This window comes from Podarcis raffonei, chromosome 16, assembly GCF_027172205.1.
Source record: "Podarcis raffonei isolate rPodRaf1 chromosome 16, rPodRaf1.pri, whole genome shotgun sequence".
Taxonomy (NCBI): Eukaryota; Metazoa; Chordata; class Lepidosauria; order Squamata; family Lacertidae; genus Podarcis; species Podarcis raffonei.
Window position 1 is genome coordinate 20,956,712 of NC_070617.1, and position 23,897 is coordinate 20,980,608.

Here is a 23,897-nt window from a genome sequence, read left to right on the forward strand (position 1 = left end):
TGCAAAATCCGTTCCAGACTTTTAAAAACAACCCCTAAAACAGCATTAGGTCCGTAAATTACCATATAGCATATATTCAACACAAAAAAGCAGCAACAATTTGTTGTTGACAAGGGACAGCTGGACATATAAAGGTCCCCTTTACCTTTAGTAGCTTAGGGCCTCATCAAACCTAAATCTGGCCCTGTCTGCACTATACCTTTAAAGCACTATGATTCCACTTTAAATGGTCATGGCTTCCTTCAAAGGATCCTGGGAACAATATAGCTTGTTAAGGGTGCTGAGAGTTATCATTTCAATTCATTTATAGATGGCATTTAACTCCGAGTAGATTTGCTAAAATGTATAAGTCCGAATCAGGTAAGTGCTGGAGATGTAATGAGGTTGAGGGTACGTTTTACCGTATGTGGTATTGGGAAATGATATTTAATGAATTGGGGGGGTGTTTAAAAGTACCTTTCCAAAAAAAAAAAAAAAAACCCAGAGTCTTTTTTTGTTGGGGATAATTCAGAGCGAAATTCCCAGGTATCAAAAAAGATTATTTATGTATGCTACTACTGCGGCCGGTGTTCTGCTAGCCAAAAAATTGAAAACGAGCAAGGTCCCAATCAAAGAAGAATGGCAACATAAACAGATGGAATACTCATTGCTTGCAGATTTAACATACAGAATAAGAGAACAAGAAGAACATACGTTTAAAGAAGACTGGAAAATGTTTATTGAATATATGGGTGAAAATTATGATTATTTAAAAACGCTAGTACCATTAAGATAAACTCAACAGTGTAAATAAATTTTGATGGATGCTGAGAGTTATTTGGGGTACGCCCATTTCCCTCCCAGAGCTATAATTCGCAGAGCTCCCTGGGAAAAGGGATTGAATATTAAACCACTATAAACGTAATTTAGGAAAAGCCAAGGCTGTTTAAAGTGGCTTGATACACATTGGGCAAAAGATTCCTCGTAGTCCCTTCCAACTCAATGTTTCTATGATATAGTAATAATAATAATAATAATAATAATAATAATAATAATAATAATAGCTACAGCTCAGTGACAGAGCATCTGCTTTGCATGCAGAAGGTTGAAGCTTCAATCTCCATCAGCTGAAGGCAGGTCTGGGAATGAAACTCTTCCTGAAATCCCAGATAGTTGCTGCCAGTCAGTGTCAAGAATACTGAGCTAAAGGTACTAATGGGACTGAGTCAGTAATATGCAAGGGCACCATCTAGGGTGGGACCAAGGACCCCCAATTTTTTCCCAGGAGGGGGCCAGGGCCCTCAATAATCTGCAGTGATATGTACACATGTCACTCACGCAAGCAGCACGGCATGTGTGTGACCCGTCGCACATCGTGTGGTGCCAGCCCCCTCAACTGCTGGGGCAAGAGGGCATGCCTGGTAATATGGCAGCTTTCTAGAAGCAAAGGCCATGCCCTAGTTGTGGGAGAAGCTGCCAGAGTCAGGCTTTCTAGCTCAGGATTGTCGACAATGAATGGCAGCAGCTCTCCAGAGAATGCACATGGTCGTGCCTGGAGATTCTGTAGCTTGAACCGGGGACCTGCTGAATGCAAAGCAGGTGTTCTACTCATTACAGTGGTACCTCGGGTTACAGATGCTTCAGGTTACAGACGCTTCAGGTTACAGACTCTGCTGACCCAGAAATAGTACCTCGGGTTAAGAACTTTGCTTCAGGATGAGAACAGAAATTGTGTGGCAGCGGCGCAGCGGCAGCGGGAGGCCCCCATTAGGTAAACTGGTACCTCAGGTTAAGAACAGTTTCAGGTTAAGAATGGACCTCCGGAACGAATTAAGTTCTTAACCCAAGGTACCACTGTACACTATCACCTCCTTCCCCAAAAATGAATGTCAGATTCTAGTACACATTGTTTTGAGTAAAGGACTGAAATAAATAGGCAGCTGCCCTGTGCTGAGTCAGACTATTGGCCTATCTAGCTGCATACTGTCCACACCAGGGTTTCCCAAACTTGGGTCTCCAGCTGCTTTTGGACTGCTGCCCCCATCATCCCTGACCACTGGTCCTGCTAGCTAGTGATGCTGAGAGTTGTATGAAACCCTGGTCTACAATGACAGGCCGAGGCTTCCCAGAATTTCAGACAGGAAGACTTTCCGAGCCCTACCCGGAAATGCCAAGGATTGAACCTGCAACCTTCTGCATGCAAGGCAGATTCTCTACTGCTGAGCTATGGCCCTTCCCCATGACTGAGCTCATGGCATATTTAGCAGAATTAGTCGGTGAGGGGAAAAGAGGTTCTTCTCATACGTTTCCCAGCTGTGCTGACAAAGTCCTGAGCATGGCTATCATCTCACAAAAACATCCCTCTCAGAAAAGGGAAATGATCAGGACCTATAAATATATATACAAGGGAAGACAGAGCATTTACGCCGATTAGAAACATGTGCTCTTCTCTGTCTGAGAAAAAGAGGCACAGTCTGAGAGCCAAGGCTCCTGGCTGCCTTTGCATGTCGCATCCAGAATCTCATTGTTACATTTATGTCGGCAGCAAGTTGAAGTTGGAGATGACCACCTGTTCATAATTTTTTTTTTAACTGTTCATATTTTAGGAGCCTTATCCATTACATACAGAGAGAGAGAGAGAGAGAGAGAGAGAGAGAGAGAGAGAGAGAGAGAGAGATTTGTAAAGACAGAATTGTGTGTCTAATTAAGTCACAATGAATTCTGTCTCCAATTTATGAAGAAAATTAAACTTAGTTGACTATCGAAGGGATATTCTTCCAAATGATCAAGGGGATCTAGTGGCACCCTTTGAAGCAATGGGGACTTTTCAGTTTAGAGAGAAGGCGAGAAAGAGGTGACATGATAGAATTGGGCTTGGCATGGAGAAAGCAGATAGAGAAAAGTTTTTTTCCTCCCTCTCTCATACCATGAGAACACAGACATTCAAATGAAGCTGAATGTTGAAAGATTCAGGACAGATACAGTGGTACCCCAGGTTACAGATGCTTCAGGTTACAGACACTTCAGGTTACAGACTTCGCTAACCCAAAAATAGTACCTCGGGTTAAGAACGTTGCTTCAGGATGAGAACAGAAATTGTGTGGCGGCAGTGGGAGGCCCCATTAGCTAAAGTGGTGCTTCAGGTTAAGAACAGTTTCAGGTTAAGAAAGGACCTCCAGAACGAATTAAGTTCTTAACCCAAGGTACCACTGTACAACAGAGGACTTCTCCATTGCAGTGCATAGTCGAACTATGGAACTCACTTCCGCAAGAGGTAGCAATGATGACTGCCACCTTGGATGTCATTGAAAGAGAAAGAAACAACCTCATGGAAGATCAGACTGTCTGTGAGAACAGGATGCTAGACCAGGTGGGCCACTGATCTGATCCAGCAGGCTCTTTTCAGCAAATGTGTTTGTCTGGCTGGGATGCATCCTTCCAATCCAACAATGCCTCTTGCTTGCCTAGATGCAGGATATAGCATCTTTAGAAGCTAAGGGCTTGTCCAGACTTCCTTTTGTCCCTCTGCTTTCACCCAGTGGAAACAGCTCTTTAGCGGTCAATCAGAGCAAAGGGAAACTTGGGTTCGCACCAATTTAGCACTAAAGAGGGGTTTTCCAGACCAGTGCTTTCTAGGCATGGGGCAAGCGGAAGTGAGGGTGGACCCTAACCCAGTGCTTTTTTCTGGGGGGACACAGCGGTACGCATACCCCTAAACATTTTGTGAATCTAAGTTTGGCCTCATCGAGGGGCAGCATTTCAATATGAGTAGGAAAATGAGAGTACCCTTAAACATTTTTTTTTTTTTTAGAAAAGAAGCACCTATTGGCTCTGCCCCCTTTTCCCTCTGGCCCAACCCACCACAGACATGTGACCCTCAGAAGCTGGCTCAGGGAGCAATGTGACCTCAGGCTGAAGAGGGATCCCAGCTCATTATACACTGTGAAAATGTTTACCTTTGCATCCTCGACATTCTATGAAGCTCCATATCGTCGCTGCCTCGAAATCCTTTCGCAAAGGGGTTGTTTTCAATCTTGAGCTGGGTGATCTGAAAAGAGAAAGCAGAAGGAAGATAGTCAGGGAGGCTTTGTTCATTTTTGGACTACTGCAATTCGCTCTACGTGAGGCTACCTTTGAAGGTGACCCAGAAACTTCAACTAAGCCACAATGCGGCAGCTAGACTGGTGACTGGGACTGGCCACCGAGACCATATAACACCGGTCCTGAAAGACCTACATTGGCTCCCAGTACGTTTCGGAGCACAATTCAAAGTGTTGGTGCTGACCTTTAAAGCCCTAAACAGCCTTGGCCCAGTATACCTGAAGGAGCATCTCCATCCCCATCATTCTGCCCAGACACTGAGGTCCAGCACCGAGAAGCAAAGCTACAGGGAACCAGGCAGAGGGCCTTCTCATTAGTGGTGCCCACCATGTGGAACACCCTCCCTTCAGATGTCAAAGAGATAAACAACTACTTGACATTTAGAAGACATCTGAAGGCAGCCCTGTTTAGGGAAGTTTTTAATGTGTGACATTTTAATGTATTTTTAATGTTTGTTGGAAACTACCCACAGTGGCTGGGGAGGTCCGGCCAGATGGGCGGGGTACAAATAATAAAAAATTATGTTGATGATGATGATGACAATCCATCACCTGAGCCAAAGAGATTGGCCTAAAAACAAAAAGGAAGCCTTCTTTAAACAAAAACAATCATGCATTGCAGCATCACATATCGCGAGAATGCTAGCAATCATGGGCATTCACTGAAGCTGAATGCTGGAACATTCAAGGTAGAAAAAATTATGAAGGGCAAGGATACTGATGGCCATGATGGTTATGCTGTGCTCCACAGATGGAGGGAGTAATGCTTCTGAATAGCAGTTGCTGGTAACCACAGCAAGGAAGCATGCTCTTGGGCTTGGGTCCTCCTTGGGCTTCCCATTGGCGTATCTGGTTGGCCATCATGAGAAGAGGATGCTGGACTCAGCCTCAGCCGTGTTCCAATTTCCAAAAAGATATTTCCAAAGGCTCTATCATTTACCTTGTGATTCTGGTAGGACGTCACAGCGATAAAGGCCGTCTCTGGAAAGACGTGGGTGCAGAAGGCTGTGTTTTTTGAGCCAAACCCATTGTTCTCATCTGCCTTGACGATATGGAGTCTGGGCTGGTATTTGTGCATGGAGTTGAGGATGATCTAGAAGGGAAGGAGGAGACATTGTAAGAACATAAGAAAAACTGCTGGGTGAGGCCAATGGCCCATATAGCCCAGCATCCTGTTGTCATAGAGGCCAACCACATGCCTGTGGGAAACCAGTAAGCAAGATAGCTCAGTTGGTTAGAGAATGGTGCTGATAACGCAAGGGTTGGCGGTTCAATCCCCATACAGGACAGCTGCATATTCCTGCATTGCAGGGGGTTGGACTAGATGATCCTCAGGGTCCCTTCTAACTCTACAATTCTATTATTTCCCCCCTTCCGCAGTTTCCAGTAACTGGTAGTATGGAGGCAGAGCATAGCCATGCCTAGTAATAATAATAATAATAAATTTTTACTTATACCCTGCCCTTCCTGGTTCAAAAACCGGGCTCAGGGCGGCTAACAACAAATTTAAAACACTTAATTGTAAAAGCAGCATAAAATACAGTATAAAAACACGAATAACAATAAAATTCAAAGTTCAGAAATCATTTTAGGGAAAATCCATCTAATAAGCATTAGATAATCACCAGAGCTAGCTGGCTGAATTAGTAGCCATCAATAGTCTTCTGGCATCAGACAGAGCACAACAAATACCCTAATCGGGGATACATTGGGGAATTGGAAATGCAGCAAATTCTGGGGCAGGGGTGGGTTGCAAAACAAGTTGCCCTGTGAAGAAACTCCATGCAGAAAGCCACCATTAATGGCATTATTGGATAAACCAGGGGTTTCCAAACTGTGGTCCACAGACCACCCGCTATCATTCAGAGGGTCTGCTTGGATTCATAGCAGAAAATGGGAGACAGCATGTCTTCCCAGTTTTAAAAAAAAATCACAGTGATTTTTAATTGCATTTTGATCGGCTCTTTTCTTTCCTGTATTGTGTTACAGCTGCAGTTCTGTGGGGTTCCAAGTGTAGTAAAATCAAAATATAATTTATAAGAAACCATTAAGATGAAATTAAAAGCCATGCAGCATCTAGCACAATTGCTAGAACAGGCAGAAAAATCATCAAGCAGTCTGCTAAGACCCTAGGAAATCTTCAAGTCGTTTGTGGGAAGGGGGGGTGAGATTTGGGAACCACTGTTTTGGTGTTCGTGAGTTGCTCTGGGCCATTTGTATGAGTAAAGAAACAAATAAATAATAGGCACGTTTTTACTAAGTAGTAACTAGTTAGTAACTCCCATTGACATCATCAGGTAATGGAGTCTGACATCACGCCTGTTTACCCAGGATTGTATTCAACTAAGTCCTATTCAGAGTACATCCATCGAAATTAATGAGCCTAAACCAGCCATGTCCACTAACCTGAATGAGTCTACTCTGAGTAAGATTGGCACTGAATACCACCTACAGGCATTTAGTTTAAGGGGATTCCTAAAGCCTTGCTTTCATTTCTTTCTTGGTACATTGTTGCATCAGAGTGTTTGCTTGTGAATATGTCTGAGTAATACATAAATATATGTCCTAAAGGCTTCTGTTTCCCTTTGTCTCCTGGTATGTAACTGCATCAGAATATATGCTTGTGGTTGCTTGTATTACTCTTCTACACTGTGTTGTATTCAATTTAAGCTCTACTCAGCTGGAGCCACTGGAATTAATAAACCTAAGTTAGTCATTCATTCCATTAATTTCAGAGCAGGACTAACATTAGATACAACCTATTATTGTTATTATTATTTAAAAAATGTATCCCGCCCTTCATCCTCAGATCTCAGGGTAGTTCACAGCAGAAAAATACAATATAAAAACACAAAATATATAATAAAAACAAGAACAAAAGTATTATTATCATCATAATCAGTATTACAATTTATTGTCTTCTTTCACCCTAAGGTCCCAGGGTGGGTTGCAACAATTAAAATGCAGCATTAATATTGAAACACAATATTATTAATTTTTTAAAAAAACAACAACAATTTGCTAAAGGCTTCTGTTTTCATTTCTTCCTTCCTAGGTAGTTGCTTTAGAACTTTTTGCTTCCGTGTTAAAATAATAGTAACTGCAATAACTGTCTCTCACACACATACAAAACAGAACAGGAGGAATTGACCAAAGGAGAGCGAAGACCAGAACGCAGGATGGGCATTTGGCATGGGGTTAACGAATGCGCCAGGGCGCCTGACCCCATCTCTTCCTCCCATCCTTCCCCTCCATCTCCCCATTGTCCTTTGAAAGGAATGCCGAAGGAGGGGGGGTGCCCGTCGGAAGGACCTCCCGAGCGCCTCTCCCCACCCGGCCCCAGCCTTCCAAGCCGACCCAAGTCCCGCAGATCTCCGGCGCTCCCCAAAGCCTAATCTCCAGGGGCTAGGAGGAGGAGACGGGGAGCGTATCAAACGGGGTCCCGCCCGCCCGCCCGCCCGTCCCTTCTCCTCCTCCCTCCTGACAATGATTGCCGTCGATTCTGGCGACAGGGAGACGCAGGCTGCCCCGCGGGGCCTGCGCCAGCCAGGGGCCTCGGGACGTCAGGGCTGCTCGCAAAGCCCCTCTCATCCGGGGGGTTTAGCCAAATCGGTTCTGACATCCGGGAGAGCCGCAGACATCAACGGTGAACGATCTAATGGTTTTTAATTTCATTAGGGCTCTCCTAATTGAGGGGGCCGCCCGCGCGCCTCCCCGCTTCCCATTGTTGTGGAGCGCGGGCTCCGCTTGGCAGGGAGGGAGACGGTTGGGCCCAGTGGGAAGGGGCGTCCCAGTCGGAGCGCCCATTGCCCTTTGCGCGTCCCCCACCCCGAGCCAGGAGTCTCTCTCTCTCTCTCTCTCTCTCTCTCTCTCTCTCTCTCTCTCTCTCTCTCGTGTGTGTGTGTGTGTGTGTGAGAGAGAAAGAGAGAGAGAGAGCGAGCGCAGAGTTGGGGGGGGGAGAAAGAAAGAATAATAGATTCGTAGAGTTGGAAGGGACCCTGAGGATCATCTAGTCCAACCCCCTGCCATGCAGGAATATGCTGCTGTCCCGTATGGGGATCGAACCTGCAACTTTGGCATTATCAACACCATGCTTTAACAAGCTGAGCTATCCATGCATAATAATAATAATAATAAATTTTATTTATATCCCACCCTCCCCAGGCAAGACCGGGCTCAGGGCAGCTAACAACCAATAAAAAACAAGTTGATTGAAATGCAACTTTAAAAACAAGATTAAAATACAGTGGTACCTCGGGTTAAGTACTTAATTCATTCCGGAGGTCCATTCTTAACCTGAAACTGTTCTTAACCTGAAGCACCACTTTAGCTAATGGGGCCTCCTGCTGCCGCCGCGCCTCCAGAGCACGATTTCTGTTCTCATCCTGAAGCAAAGCTCTTAACCCGAGGTACTATTTCTGGGTTAGTGAAGTCTGTAACCTGAAGCGTATGTAACCCGAGGTACCACTGTACAACATTAAAACATTAAAATGCAGCCTTGTCACAGGAGGAGAAAGGAAAAAGAAAGAGGGGGAGGGAATCAAATTGACTCTAAGCCAAAGGCCAGGTGGAACAATTCTGTCTTACAGGCCCTGCGTAAAGAAATCAGATCCTGCAAGGCCCTGGTCTCATGAGACAGAGCGTTCCACCAGGCCGGAGCCAGTGTTGAAAAGGCCCTGGCTCTGGTTGAGGCTAATCTAACTTCCTTAGGGCCCAGGACCTCTAGGGTGTTGCCATTTATGGACCTTAAGGTCCTCTGCGGGGCATACCGGGAGAGGCGGTCCCATAGGTACGAGGGTCCTAGGCCGTGAAGAGCCTAGATGAAAGCCCATATAAAATTCTTCAAGAAACAGCCTTTTGCACATCCCCCACCCCAGCCTAAGCTAGGAGTTGGGGGGAGAGACACACACAGAGGAGAGGGGGAGAGAGAGAGAAATGATCATAGAGTTGGAAGGGACCCCAAGGTCATGTAGTCCAACCCCCTGCAATGCAGGAATCACGGCTAATGTGATTCCAGAAAGGGCAACCAAAGATTATCAAAGTCTTCAACCTTTTCAAACCCAGGATCTACTTTTAACCCAAATGGGGTACCAACAGTGGAAGAGCTGCATGCTCCGGCACCGGGGGGGGGGTGGAGAGCAGGCGGGGGCGGGGCTGGCGTGCATCCTGGCGTGTGCCGCCCGTAGGGGTGTGGCACCCAGCAAAGGCAGAGGGGGCAGCTGTGATGGCACCCCACCGGGATCGCGCTGCCAGGGGCGGTGCGCTCACCCTGCACGCCTCTTCCTCCGCCGGTGGGTACCAATTTCTTAATCTTTCGCACTCCTGCTGTGACCCACCTTGAATCAGGCCACAACCCACCAGTTGAAGAGACTGCATGCAAAGGAATTGCTAGACATGTGAGCTATGGCCCTTCTTCAAATATGCTTCAAATCCTAGTGAAGAACATATGAAGTTGCCTTATACAGGGGTACCTCAGGTTACATACACTTCAGGTTACATACGCTTCAGGTTACAGCCTCCGCTAACCCAGAAATAGTGCTTCAGGTTAAGAGCTTTGCTTCAGGATGAGAACAGAAATTGTGCTCTGGCAGCACAGCAGCAGCAGGAGGCCCCATTAGCTAAAGTGGTGCTTCAGGTTAAGAACAGTTTCAGGTTATGTACAGACCTCCGGAACGAATTAAGTACTTAACCCGAGGTACCACTGTACTGAGTCAGACGATTGGTCCATCTAGCTTAGTATTAACTACATCAGTGATCTTCAGCTGATGGACTCCCGGCATCCCTTAGCCAACTTAGCCAACTACCAGTCTCATTGCACAAAGAAAACTGCCCCATCAGGGAAGAATGTCCCTCACCAGGACATGCTAGCTTTCTATGTGCAGGGAAGGTTGTTTTGTTCTTGTCTCCAGGAGATGAAAGCACTGGAACATGTCAAACCTCTCTCCTACAACATGAAGTGGTGTCCTCAGGAAGAGTTGGAGAATATAGGTGTTGTCGGGCTACAACTCTATGGTGCCTGGGGCTGGTGGGATTTGTTCTCCAATGGCATCCAGAACACCACAGGCGGTGATGGCTGGTGCTCATTGGGACTGGTAGGGCAGAAGACAAGGAGCCCACCTGTAGGTGGCACCACAGCCAGTAACAGGCAGAGCCAACTAAGTCCATTTTTGACCCCGTCCTGTTCCCTGCTCAGTTCTGCAAAAGCAACACTGAGACTTAAGGTAGAGGAGGAAGGTGGAGGCACGCCCTGGGCCTGATCTGGTTATAACCAGCAAGGAAAGCAGGTGGAGACTGGCTGAGGGCAGAATGGGGCTGGGGGGGCAGTTCTTCATGTGTCCTAATGGGCTGGCTTCCACTGGTCACAGGTTCCCCACACCTGGTATAGAGAGATATATTTGCAGCGGCTACCAAGTCAAACCTCAAGCAATTTAAGTATTTCTGTTCTTTCTATCATGAATCTACAGCTTGTTTCTAGTTTGTGTTTTTGTCTGGTTGATATAGTTGTAAAGGTTTGCAGTCTGCCCTGGAATCTATTCTGACTGACAGTGATATCTAAATATTTTAAAAGAAGGATCACGCTTCCTTAACTGTAGTCTTTCACACACAAACATGCCGTTTAGCTATTAAATGTTTAAGGCTAAGGATGTAACTGTTTCCAGAGGGCTAGCTGCCTTAGGACTCAGCTATACAGCTGCAAATAAAACATTTTAAGTGTGTTGTAAAGTGCAATATGCAAATGTGACACTAGATGGCGACAGTGAGCTATGGGAAATTCAATATATTTTTCAATTATTTTTTTTTTAAAAAAAGCATTTTCACAACATTTTTTATATGTGTGTAGATTTCACCCTTGTCTATTTCAGCAAAGCGAATGAAAGGTTTTGTCGCATGTTTACAGCTAACAAATTTATTATTATTATTATTATTATTATTATTATTATTATTATTATTATACTATAATACATTTGTCTTAAAGGTGCCACAAGATTCTTCAATGTTTCGGGTTTGTTTCTTTATTTCATAAGATTTATACATTGCTTGATTGTTAGGCGAAAACTTCAAAAACCTCAAAGCGTTTTACAAAAAGGTTGCAATCCTATACACATTAGCTTGCTTGCACGTAAGTCCCTGGGTCAGGCAGTAGGTCAGACTTCTGAAAGGACAATATAGGATTGCACTGCTCAAGGTTATAACAAGAGAAGGCACGGCATGCCACTAACTAGTCCCTTAGTCAAAGATAATTTAGAAGCAAGTTATAATTAATCACAACACATTCCCATGCATGTTTGCTCAGAAACAATTCCCATTGTGTACAATAGACCTGAATCCCTTAATAAATAAGTTTAGGATTGCAACCCTCAAAAAAGAAGAGGAGGAGGAGGAGCAGAGGAGGCAATCTGTACATGCTCTGATTCCTCCTTAAGGTCTAAGGTCTAACACCAAAAATAGGTTCTGAAGCTAAATCCAAGACATGCACAGCTAAAATTAATCCTGGACTAGAATACTGGGGATGTGTTAGAGTGTGTGTGTGTGTGTGTGTATTTGTGTGTGTGATGTCAGTCCAGCGAGGCATGAGGATTAATTCAAACTGTAACCTGGGCTGGGCGGCTGCACTTCAATCTAGGTTACTAGATCAGTTAGCACATTGTACAGATCCTTGTTTACAAGGCGCTGCTGTCTCCCATTTCATCTCACATCTCCCCTCCACGTGTCTGCAGGCACCACTTGGGCAGCCGGAGCTCAATTAGAGCCAACTGTTGACAGGGCGCGGCTGCCACCAAGATGCATCAAGCACACTTCCATCAAATTAAGACCAACTTTATTCACTGTTAAACACCTTCCTAGCTCAGGCTTCCCAGCCGCCCATCCCTCAGCATTTCAGCTGTCAACCTCAGCTTAGTGGAAAGAATTTGAGCATTAATGCTCTTTCTCTGCTTCTGCTGCTGCTCTGGCAGTCAGTCTACAGTAGGCAGCAAAAGCACGTAGACCTCAATTGAAAAATGCCCTCCGTTACTCTAGAGCAGGCTTCCTCAACCTCGGCCCTCCAGATGCTTTGGGACTACAACTCCCATGATCCGTAGCTAGCAGGACCAGTGGTCAGGGGTGATGGGAATTGTAGTCTCAAAACATCTGGAGGGCCAAGGTTGAGGAAGCCTGCTCTAGAGGGAGAGACTAGAACTGCAGGGGATTTTAGCTAAGCATCAACAGAAGCCTCCTAGCAGGGAGAGTGGTTCCACAGCAGAACAGATCTCCTCAGGAGACAGTTGGCTCTCCTTTGCTGGGGATATTTCAGAAGATGCTGGACCACCAGTGGTCAGAACTGCTGCAGCTGTATCTTGAATAGCAGGTCCTGTACTTAAGCAGGGCACCGGACAGTGGTACCTCGGGTTAAGAACTTAATTCGTTCTGGAGGTCCATTCTTAACCTGAAACTGTTCTTAACCTGAGGTACCACTTTAGCTAATGGGGCCTCCCACTGCTGCCATGCCGCCACCATGTGATTTCTGTTCTCATCCTGAATTGAAGTTCTTAACACGAGGTACTATTTCTGGGTTAGCGGAGTCTGTAACCTGAAGTGTCTGTAACCCGAAGTACCACTGTACTAGTTCAGAGGCCCTCTTCCAATTCTGTTCTTATGTGATTCCACAGGCCAGGGGCATCACAAGAGGGGTGCAGGGGGTGCGGTCTGACCCAGGTGTCATGCCTGGGGGGGGTGACAAAATCCCCACACCCAGCGGGCGGATTTTCGCAATTGGCGCAACCGTCATGAAAATATGGCCTCTGATTACGCAAATATGGCCAGCAATCAGCCTCCCCCTCCCCCGGCAAGTGGCGTTCACACCCCCCCAGTGGTCAGCACTCACATCCCCGGCGGGCAATTTTATGCGATAGGCGGTCGGATTTTCACAATCTGTGGGCGGCGCTGGCACCCACACTGTATCTGTTTCGCAGCCAACCCTCCCTAAGAAAACTCTGGGCAACGTTCCCAAAAATTGCAACGGGGGCGGTTGTAACCAAAAAAACAATCGCACCAGGTACCACCTGAACTTGCTACGCCTCTGATCCACAGCAACCTGTTTTCAGTGCTGGGAAAGGACAGTAATCATTATGTGGTTGGATGAAAAGAATGCAGTGCAGGCTGTCTCTGATCATACACAGAGGAGCTTTCTCTCATTGTTGAAAAATATCACAGTCTCCCTCTGCCTCCACCCATCTGAGATTAGAAGAGACATATGTTTTAGGTAGGGGGTGGGTGAATCTGTCAATTTCAGTTTCTCTCTGTTTGTCTCTCTCCTTTTTTAATTTAAATTCAGTTCTCCACATCACTTTGAGATTTTTTTTTAATGTCAGAAAATGTACCACTAATTTTGTGTGAATTTATCCTAATGTACAACATGTTTGTATGCAATTTTGGTTAAAAGACACACTTTTGCAAAGCAGCATTCCCAAATATAATGCATTGCTGCATGTTATTTTTCACTAACATAATGCATTCTTCCATATATCTTACCCAAATATATGCATTTTTGTACACATTACTTGGCTAGAACATCTCAACGTTCAGAAAAGTGCAAATTTTGGAGGATGGCTGTGTCTCATGTCAGAAGGGGTGAATTAAGTCAGTTCCCTTTTAAATGAGAGTGCAGTTCAATTTCTCTTTCTTCCCCACCCCCCACCCCCATCCCTAGGTTGAGGCTTGAGCCTAAGAATAATTCCCAGGGCATTTGAACATGCTTCTGGGATAGCTCAGTTGGTAAAGCATGAGACTCTTAAACTCATGGTTGTGGGTTTGAACCCCACATTGGGCAAAAGATTCAGACATTGCAGGGGGTTGGACAAGATGACCCTCGTGCTCCCTTCCAACTCTACAATTCTATTATTCCCCTTTGAGAAATCAGACTTCGAGCAATATATGTAGAGGTGTACATGAAAGAAAATAACAGAGCAGTGGAAGCACAGATAAATCAAGAGACTTTCTTCCCAAGTGAACATATAAAACAGTAATTTCCTACATTGTTTCTACTTCATTATTTTATAAACGCCAAATCCAATAAATAATACAATATGCATAATGTCAGCTTTATTAGATACGACATCTTGTTAGCATATGTTGTCTTATGCTTCCCTTTTTTGCAAACAGAGCACTCCTTGACCCATATCTCCCTCACCAGTTGCAATTCTGAAATAAAGGTAGTTTTTTTAAAAAAAACAACTCTTTCCTCATTTTCCTTCACAAGCGCTGCATATACACTCTAGCTTCAAAGAATGTTTTACCCCTCAAAGAATTCTGGGCACCGTAGTTTATGAAGGGTTGCTAGGAATTGTAACTCTGCAAGGAGTAAACTATAGAGCCCAGAATTGTTTAAGAATGAGACTGTGCTTCAAATGTGCTTTAAAAATACAGGATGTACACAGTCTAAGCCACAACATGCACATGCCTTTACACAGCACCCAAGCTATTCAACTGAGAATTCATTGGGGTTTGCTCTCCATCAATTTATCTATCTTGGCAAGGAGTGGAATGCCTGTGGACCTCCAGATGTTGTCAGACTTTAAATCCCATCAGTCCCTGCCAGGATGGCGAGAGTTTTAGACCATCAGCATCTGGAAGGTCACAGGTTATCCACCTGTAATCTAGGTTGCAATCTGGCACAAAGTGAAATCAACGTTGTGAAAGTTTATATCCACCTTCTCTGTTGTTGCCATTGGATCATGGCCCAAAATGTCTACTTTCTAAAATGAGAAGAGTTGTTGGGTATCCCTAAACCAGGGATGGGGAAAACCTGTGACCCTCTGGGTGTCATTGGACTACAACTCCCATGGTCCCTGACCTTTCATCTTGCTGCCTTGGCCTGATGGGAGTTGTAGTCTTAACAACAGCTAGGTCTCAGCTATTGTGGTGCATATTTATGGATCCAATTAAGCTCTGATTGAAAAGCTGGAGTTTGTCTTGTTTTGACGAGAGCTCCAATGTCAGTCTGTATCAGCCAATATGAAATTAAATCTGCCAGGTACTTACATGGCCAAATGGGTCAAGATGGTTGTTGGTCAGCTTGAGTTTTTGGAAGGAGACCAGCTGCCTCATCCAATGGGCCCCAGTGGCTGGCGAGTCCGGGTGCACATATAATCTTCCTGGCATGGCAGGCTCAGCTTTCCCAGTCACTGACCTAACCAAAATCAACACAGTGGGTTTGGTGTTTTGTTTTATTCTCTCAACTATGTTAGAAAATCAGAAAAGGCTGCAAATCAGAGGAGGGAAGAACAGCTTATCCTCCACTCTTTCCATGCATGGCCCATGCTTTAAAGTTATGTGTCCAAGTGCCCTTTTTTTTTGCTCCAGAGATTTCCCCATGAAACCCCACTTTTTAAAGCTTTTGCAGGGAAAGCTCCAGGGCAAAAACCAACAGCAACTGCTTGGACACGGAGCTTTTAAGCACAAATCTGTGCCAGGAAAGAGTGGGGCAAAATGTAATTGTGAATAAGCCCAGAGAAAGAGAAGAATTGTCAAATGGTTTTTCCCTCCCAGTCCTATTCCTCAGACATGCCCCATCCCTTCACTAATTTTGCAGTAGCTAAAGTGGTAGAGTCTGGAGGTGGTACAATAGACTGTACCACATTGCCAATGACAATAATGATAATGTGCAGCAGAGAGGGATGATAGAGTCCTGAAGTCATGGAATGCAGTAGAGACTGCTGTTGATTGGGACTAGTAGGATAGAAGGCATGGAGGCCAACAGTAGAGGGTGCCAGAGAAAATGCCTGGTGGAGTTACTGATTGGTCTATGACAGGCCTAGGCAGACTTGGCCCTCCAGATATCTTGGGACTACAACTCCCATCATCCCTAGCTAACAGGACCAGTGGTCATGGATGATGGGAATTGTAGTCCCAAAACATCTGGAGTGCCAAGTTTGCCTATGCCTGGTCTATGATAGGTAGAGCCAGTTCATTCTGGTTTTGTTCCCACCATACTCCCTGCTCAATTTTATGAGACTAAGGAGGAGGATGCTGACAGCCAGCACTACCCCTCCTACTTGTAAGGAAGTGGTCAGGCGGAGGCTGGAAGAGGACAGACTTAGCTTGATGGGGCATTGCCCCCACTTGCCCTAATGGACTCACCTCCACTAACAGAACAGACTGCCTATTACATGCTGCAGCTGAAGCAATCACATTCTTGAATGTGCAAAGTCTGGTAGATTTACCTGAAGTCTGGAGTGGTACAGACCTACCCTACAGTGTCATTCAGCTGTGTGCCGCCCAGTATTTAGAGCTGTCCCTACACACAATGCAAAATGGCTGAATTCTGGACTGTTTCGCTTTGTACTTCTCTATGCTCCAGCCAGGCAAATGAGAGGCATGATGAGGGCACATCTTCCAGCCAAGGAAAACCACTCAAGGTGCAAAGCGGAGCCAGTAATGGGTGGGGTCTGTGAGGAGTTCCAAGGGCCAGATAGAGAGGCCTAAAGGGCCACCCTCAGCCTGTGGTTTCCTCAACTCTACTGTAATATATAGACAAATGTTCTTAATCCAAGGAGCTGGGTATCCCACGCCACACCAAAGAGCAATTGCCCCTTTTGGCTTTGCTCTGTATAGATTTTGTTTTTAACCCTTTAATCCTGCATGGTTTTTGCCCTATCTCCAAAAGAGAATTAGGCTGCATACCATTTATTATCTGCAAATTTGTATCTGTGGTCATCAGAGGGGACAATATCCATTAACAGGATGTACTTTGTTTTGGGGTTGAGTCCCGTCACTTTCACCTTGTAGCTGGGGAACATGCGCCTAGAAGGGAAAGAAAAAGACATGTAAATATTAGCAGAGAGATGCATTGATCTGAAAACGTTTGTTCTGGAACAAATTGCAATTACAGTCTTTCGTAGTATAACCAAGATTGAGAATCAGAAAGTAAACATTTCATATGCGGTCCTGTTATCATTAAGGGGTGTGATCCACCAGTAAGTTCTCTTACAGCTGCAATCTTAAGCATTTACTCAGAAGTATTCCCTGCTACTTCCAGGTTGGCTTACTTCAAATAAATTTGCTTAAGATCCCTATCTCTCCTTTCTGCTTCCTCCCTCTCTTTTTCCAAAAGAAGTCATCCAATATCTGATGCCTTTAAATAATTTCTCACCCTTGAATCTGTGTAATCTATAGCACTCTCCAACCAGAATGCGGCACTTCTAAATCCCGAGTAAAAGTCACAAAGTAATTTAAACAGCCCAAAGCAAAACCAAGTGAAAACAAAATGCTGTCATACAGTTTCCAAAATAGAACAAAGAGCTATCAGAAGTGGGGTGCTTCTGGCCTCCAAGATGTTAAGGTAAAGGTAAAGGGACCCCTGACCATTAGGTCCAGTCATGGCCCACTCTGGGGTTGCAGCGCTCATCTCACTTTATTGGCCGAGGGAGCCGGCATACAGCTTCCAGGTCATGTGGCCAGCATGACTAAGCCGCCTCTGGTGAACCAGAGCAGCGCACGGAAATGCCGTTTACCTTCTCACCGGAGTGGTACCTATTTATCTACTTGCACTTTGACGTGCTTTCGAACTGCTAGGTTGGCAGGAGCAGGGACCGAGCAATGAGAGCTCACCCCGTTGCGGGGATCCAAACCGCTGACCTTCTGATCGGCAAGTCCTAGGCTCTGTGGTTTAACCCATAGCGCCACCCGCTGAGCTATAAAATGACCACTGGCCATGCTGGATGGGAATTGGAGCCCTAGCTTCCCAATCCCTGGTTCAGAGTGTTCAACATAGCCATGAAGGTCTCTGGGTGGTCCCTACAAGGCAAATGCAACTCACAAGGAAGGCTAGGAGGATAGGAAACTGCTTTTTACCAAGTTGGGTTGTTGGTCATCTAGCTCAGCATTATCTACACCCACTGACTGGCAGCAACTCTCAAGGGTTTCAGGCAGGTGTCCTTAAACCTACTGGAGGTACCTGGGATCGAACCTGGGACCTTCTGCACATAAAGCAGATGCTCTACCACTGAGCTACGGCCATGTCCCTAAGACATAGGAAGCTGCCTTATTATGAGTAAGTCCACTGGCCCATCTAGCTCATTATTGTCAACACACTAACTGGAAGCAATTCTCAGGGGTTTAGACAGTTGTCCTTCTTAGCAGTTGGGGAGCAAGAGAAGGAGGACTGGAATTTTAAGAGCTACTGGTGGAGCTTGTTTTTTTTTTTCTTCCTACGTCTCTCTCCATTTTTCCTTGCATGTTGTGTCTTTCAGATTGCACACCTGTCTTGCTACTGATTTCTTTTTTTAAAAAATTATTCATTTTACAATACAAAAATATAAAAACACATAACAAAACTTATCACATATACATTTTTTTGTGCTTCCCTCAGCTCTTCTGCAAATCCTCCATTTTAAGTGCTACTGATTTCTGTAAGCTGTTCTGCAATTGTATTTGCAGTTGTGTTTTGTAAGTGTAAAGGTAAAGGTAAAGGTACCCCTGCCCAACAGGGCCAGTCGTGACCGACTCTAGGGTTGCGCGCTCATCTCGCTCAAGAGGCCGGGAGCCGGCACTGTCCAAAGACACTTCCGGGTCACATGGCCAGCGTGACGAAGCTGCATCTGGCGAGCCAGCACCCGGAAACGCCGTTTACCTTCCCGCTATAAAGCGGTCCCTATTTATCTACTTGCACTTAGGGGTGCTTTCGAACTGCTAGGTTGGCAGGAGCTGGGACCGAACGGTGGGAGCTCACCCTGCCATGGGGATTCGAACCGCCGACCTTACGGTCAGCAAGTCCTAGGCACTGAGGTTTTACCCACAGCGCCACCCGCGTCCCAGTTTTGTAAGTGTACTGCTGTAAAAATAACTTTTTAAAAACTACCGGGTATGTGGAAAGCAACATTAAGTCTTGTTAAGCATTAAAGACTAAGAGATTCACAGAAACATAGATTTGTAGAGTTGGAAGGGACCACAGGGGTCATCTAGTCCAACCCCCTACAATGCAGGAATCTTTCACCCAATGTAGGACTCAAACCCATGACCCCGAGATTAACAGTTATGTTTATATTGTTTACAAAAGTTGGGTGCCTGCCCCTCTCTCTGCCAAACAGAGGCAAGAGCCCATGGGGCTCCTTTGGAGAATTGAAGACATGACAAGAGACCGTCACAGCTTTAAGAAATACTATATATTCACATATTTACTCCTTCAGTCTGCACGGAGGGAGTCCAGATCTTACAGCATGGTCATCTCAAGAGCGGTTTGCTCCCCACCGCAGTGCAGCACTCCAGTCTAAGGCATATCTCTTCATTCTGCTGCTCCTAAACGCTAAGCCTCCTTTATTCCTTTATTATTATTGCATTCTAATGGTGCTTTTGATGCTTTGAAATACTAATGATTAACCCCCTCAGGTGTCACCTAACAAAGGAGTTCTCCTGACCATCAACACTTGTTGATTGACTACGGGTTAAAGACTGGTACACACTTTGGACATTTACATAGGTTAATTAACTCTTCACACGCTAATTGCTGGTGCTCAGAAGTAGGAACACACATTCCAATGCACATGGATCTTGATTACATTCTCAAAGTCCAAGCACAGTCTTTACACATAAGCACGATTTAGACACCTCAACCCCCTTCCGTAACTTCCTTTCTAATACACATTGAGACTTTCTTATAACATATCCCAGTTATAGCATACAAGTTCTAATTACCGGTAAATCCTAACATTTACTATACTTAAACATCTTAGCATTACAGATCTATTACAATATCAATGCACACAAGCAAGAGACTTTAAAACACTTCTGTGGCATCCAAAATTTTACTGAATAAAATCACACTTCTAAAACATACTTTATAAACGCTCTTCCTTTTTAAATTTGAAAGTCTTTAAGACTCTTGCTGCAACAGACCTATGGATATAATTATATGTTTGCATGTGTGCATGTACATTTACATATATAAACTATTTCTATAAAATATACTTCACTGCATAACAATTATATGCATTATACATACATAACATTGAGTATATATGAGTACATATTATTATTATTATTATTATTATTATTATTATTATTTGAATTTATATACTGCCCTATACTTGGAGGTCTCAGGGCTGTTCACAGAACAAAATCAAAATGCAAAACCACAAATTATATAATCAAAATAAAAACAACAACCCAATAACCCCCCATATATACACACAACACAATACAACACAACTTGTCTATAAGGTTCCTCCAAAAGAACCACAGGAATAAACTTGTTTGAAACTGTATAATGGTCTCTTTTTTTCTATTTCAATTCTAGGCCAGAATCCAATTAACAATAAACCTAGAAATGGAAGGAACCAAAGGCTGCAATCCTGTACCTGGAAGTGAGTCCAACTGAACCAAATCAGATTTACTTCCAGGTAGACAGGTATAAGATTTCCTCGGACTCTGCTTCTCCTCCACAAAGGCATATACACTGCGCCACATGGTAAACATGAATAAGGGCTGTAGCTTAGTGGTACAGCATTTGTCTTGCATCCAAAAGGTCCCAGGTTCAATCCCCAGCATCTCCAGGTAGGATCTGGAATGTCCCCCACCTGACATCTTGAATTGAATCATTTCCTGCCCATGTAGAAAATACAGAGCTAGATGGACCAAGGGTTTGATTCAATGGATGACCACTTCCTATGTTCCTGAACTGCTTTTGAGATGGAAATTTAAATGGACATGCTAAGACAGTGGGAAACCAATGGTAGTCACTGTATATAAAAAGCAGGGAGGGGTGCCTAAAAATCCTGTTTGCTAAGATAAACTGTGCCACTAAGCAGTTCTTTGCATCCTCAGAACTTAGAAGTGAGTGGCAGCAGGGTCACCAAAACTGCAGTAGAACTTTGCTCTCTTCTTCCCCCTGCGGCTGATGCAATGGATGTGAACTAATCAATGCTCCATTCGCTAATGAATGCTTATACGTAAGAATGTATGAAGAATCCTAGTGGATCAGGCAACGGCCCATCTATTATTTTATTTATTTATTAAAATTGCATACTGCCCTTCATCCGAAGATCACAGGGCAGTTAAAAAATACAACCACCAGCAGCCAGAATTCTCTATGCACAAATTTGGAAGGAAAAAGTTCCTGCCCAAGAAGAATGGATAAGTAAAGTGATGGACAACATGGAATTGGCAAAGTTAACAGCTAAAATAAGTGAACCTAATGATGACTGTTTTGTGGAAGGATTGAAGCCTTTTTTGGACTATTTAAAGAAATATTATAGTATGATGAGTTTGCAAGCAGGATTTGAACAAGAGCAACAGAAGGAATTAAAGATTATTGCATTGTTGTTATGGTATAAGAGAGAGATGATAGGTTACAGCAAGAGGAAGCAATAAAAAAATGGAAAATGGGGTGGGAAGTCGACAAAACAGAAAAAATATTATGTATTGGAATGTATATATGATTTTTTTGAAAATGTAATAAATTATAACTGGGGGGGGGCAAGACGCCCATGAGGAGCTTACAGGCAGGATCTGAGCGCAACAGTACTCTCCCCGCCTATCCTTTCCAGAAACTAGTACCTGGAGCATACTGCCTCTAGCGGTGGAGGTACAACATAGCCAGGGTGGCTAGTAACCAGTAGTGATTATAGTTATCCATCTTAATTCTAAAGCATTCTTATAGCAGGCTTAGATTATAATTATATAATATTATAATATAATATAATATAATATAATATAATATAATATAATATAATATAATATACAAGGGGGAGGGGAGAAACAACATTGTGTTCCGAAACGGAAACACAGAATAAACTGCAGCAAATCCTAAACTCCTCAAACGCAGAATCATCCAGTCAGACCCTGCCATTCATTTCAACAGGACTAATTTCAAAGCTGGAGTAGAAACTGAACCTTAAAGCATAACCTCCGGCGCTTGTGGTGGAGCGTGTTTATGGAAAACCATAATTGGAGGCGGGATCAGAACAGTTTTTTCCTCAACACTGAGAGGTAGAGATAGCGCCCCTGCAAGTTATACTATGATAAATATAGAGGTGAGGAGGTCAAATAGTTTATGAAGGACCCTGTTCAGATCTGATTGTTTTGATGTCATTCGGTCTAGATTTGCGCATATATATATATATATATATATATATATATATATATCAAAATGAAAACATGCCAAATCTCTTTCTGTGCCTATAACGCGCGCGCAAAACTGAGAGGCGCAATGGAACCCCGTAGTACGATCCTATGCATGTTTACTCGGAAGTTCTGTGGAACTTACTCGCAAGTAATTGCGCGCAGAATCTCAGTCTAATGGTATACATAGTATTCACTGTGCTAATTTCAAGCATTCATCTGTCCCTAAACTTGACACAACATAAATAACTAATTAACAAAACCAGAGCAAGCTTGAGTGAAGTGTTGTTTGTGCTTTTATGACACACACACAAACAAGCAAACACATTAAGAAAAGGGGAAACACTTTGGGTTGATACACTAAGCCCTATTCAGAGGGAAATAACTAACCTACGTTCATTCATTTCTGTGGATCTACTCTGAGTAGGACTTACTTCTGAATTGACATGGTCAGGATTGTGCCACCGAAACTGGCGGGCCTTTAGATGGTTTCATTTTGTCTCGATTATTGCAATGGTTACCCTGCGAAAATACCTGGAAGAGTTGCTGCAGCACCTGAACTTGTTTTAAAAGGGTGGGGGGAGAATCTCAAGAGAAGCAAAACTTCTCATTTTTTCCCCCACCACCCGTGGATCAAAGCCAAACACTTTTCAGAACAGAACTCTCCAGCCCCAGTCTGTTCTATGCACGCCCGTCTACTCAGAAGTCAACCTCACTACGTTCATTAGGACTTACTCCCAAGTAAACGCGCCAGGCATTGCAACCCAAGATGTGCTTGACGTTGGCCAAACTCGCCTGCCTTCTATATAGTGCACGCATCGCCCTAATTATAGCATCCACAAACCTTAAGATCAATTCTTCGAAATATTCCTGCAAGGAAATCTATTCCGAGAGCTCCGCTGTCACTCCTGATATTGCATTTTATGCGACATCAGATCCTGCGTATTTTTCACTGGGCAGAAATCTTCAAGGCACGTCCGGGCTGCTATAACGCACCCGGAAATGCTTCTTTTCATTTCAATGGGGTTCGCAAAGGAACTCCCCCTCCCTCCGAGGACACACACAGCCCTGGAAATGAATCGTGTTCCTTCGTCTTTTAGGGAAGCAGGCCGAAATTTCATTTATTTATTTCTCCACAAAGCCATTAACTTACCTAAAAAATATCCATACCCCGCCTTTTGACCAAAAGAAAAACCCTCGAGACGGCTTACAACATTGTGGTAAGACTACAATACGCAACCTCGGTGGAAAACCACAAAGGCAAGAGGATATAGAGAATAAATTTAAAATGGGCGTCAAGTTAATAAATAAAAATATTTAACTAACTGACCAACTGCATCGCAGATAACTCGCTTCTACCACCACCCCCAATATAAAGTCTGCCCCCCAAAAATATAAATATTGGCTACGCCCATGACACACGCACACATTTAGTGATAATGAGTCTTTCTCCACCAGCTCCATCACCTACATTCTGATCCCCAAAAAGAGAAATATCTGGATTCTTACCTTCCAGCTTTGGTTATAATCATTTCGGTCCCCACGTCATGAAATTTGAGCCATAATTCTCGCTCGTGTAAGAACACTTTGATTCCCTCCATACCCTGGAAAGGAGAGCAAATGGCAACAGGCAAATCATTATACAGCAAGGGCAGGTGAGAACACGGGAAGGCGCCTTAGACTGAATCAGACCAGCAGTCCATCTATCTCAGTGTTGTCTACACT

The 23,897-nt window shown here is 44.3% G+C and overlaps 1 protein-coding gene across 3 annotated transcripts in view; it reads right to left on the reverse strand.

Moving 5' to 3' along the window:
- Positions 1 to 23,897, reverse strand: part of TBX5 (T-box transcription factor 5) — a 93,807-nt gene that overhangs the window by 10,976 nt on the left and 58,934 nt on the right. For all 3 annotated transcript variants that reach the window (XM_053368445.1, XM_053368444.1, XM_053368442.1), the window contains exons 3-7: positions 23,682 to 23,776; positions 16,740 to 16,859; positions 15,099 to 15,246; positions 5,020 to 5,172; positions 3,936 to 4,027 (exon numbers count right to left, since the gene is read on the reverse strand). In XM_053368445.1, the coding sequence (XP_053224420.1) occupies positions 3,936 to 4,027; positions 5,020 to 5,172; positions 15,099 to 15,246; positions 16,740 to 16,859; positions 23,682 to 23,776 (608 nt within the window). The remainder of the gene's footprint in view (positions 1 to 3,935; positions 4,028 to 5,019; positions 5,173 to 15,098; positions 15,247 to 16,739; positions 16,860 to 23,681; positions 23,777 to 23,897) is intronic.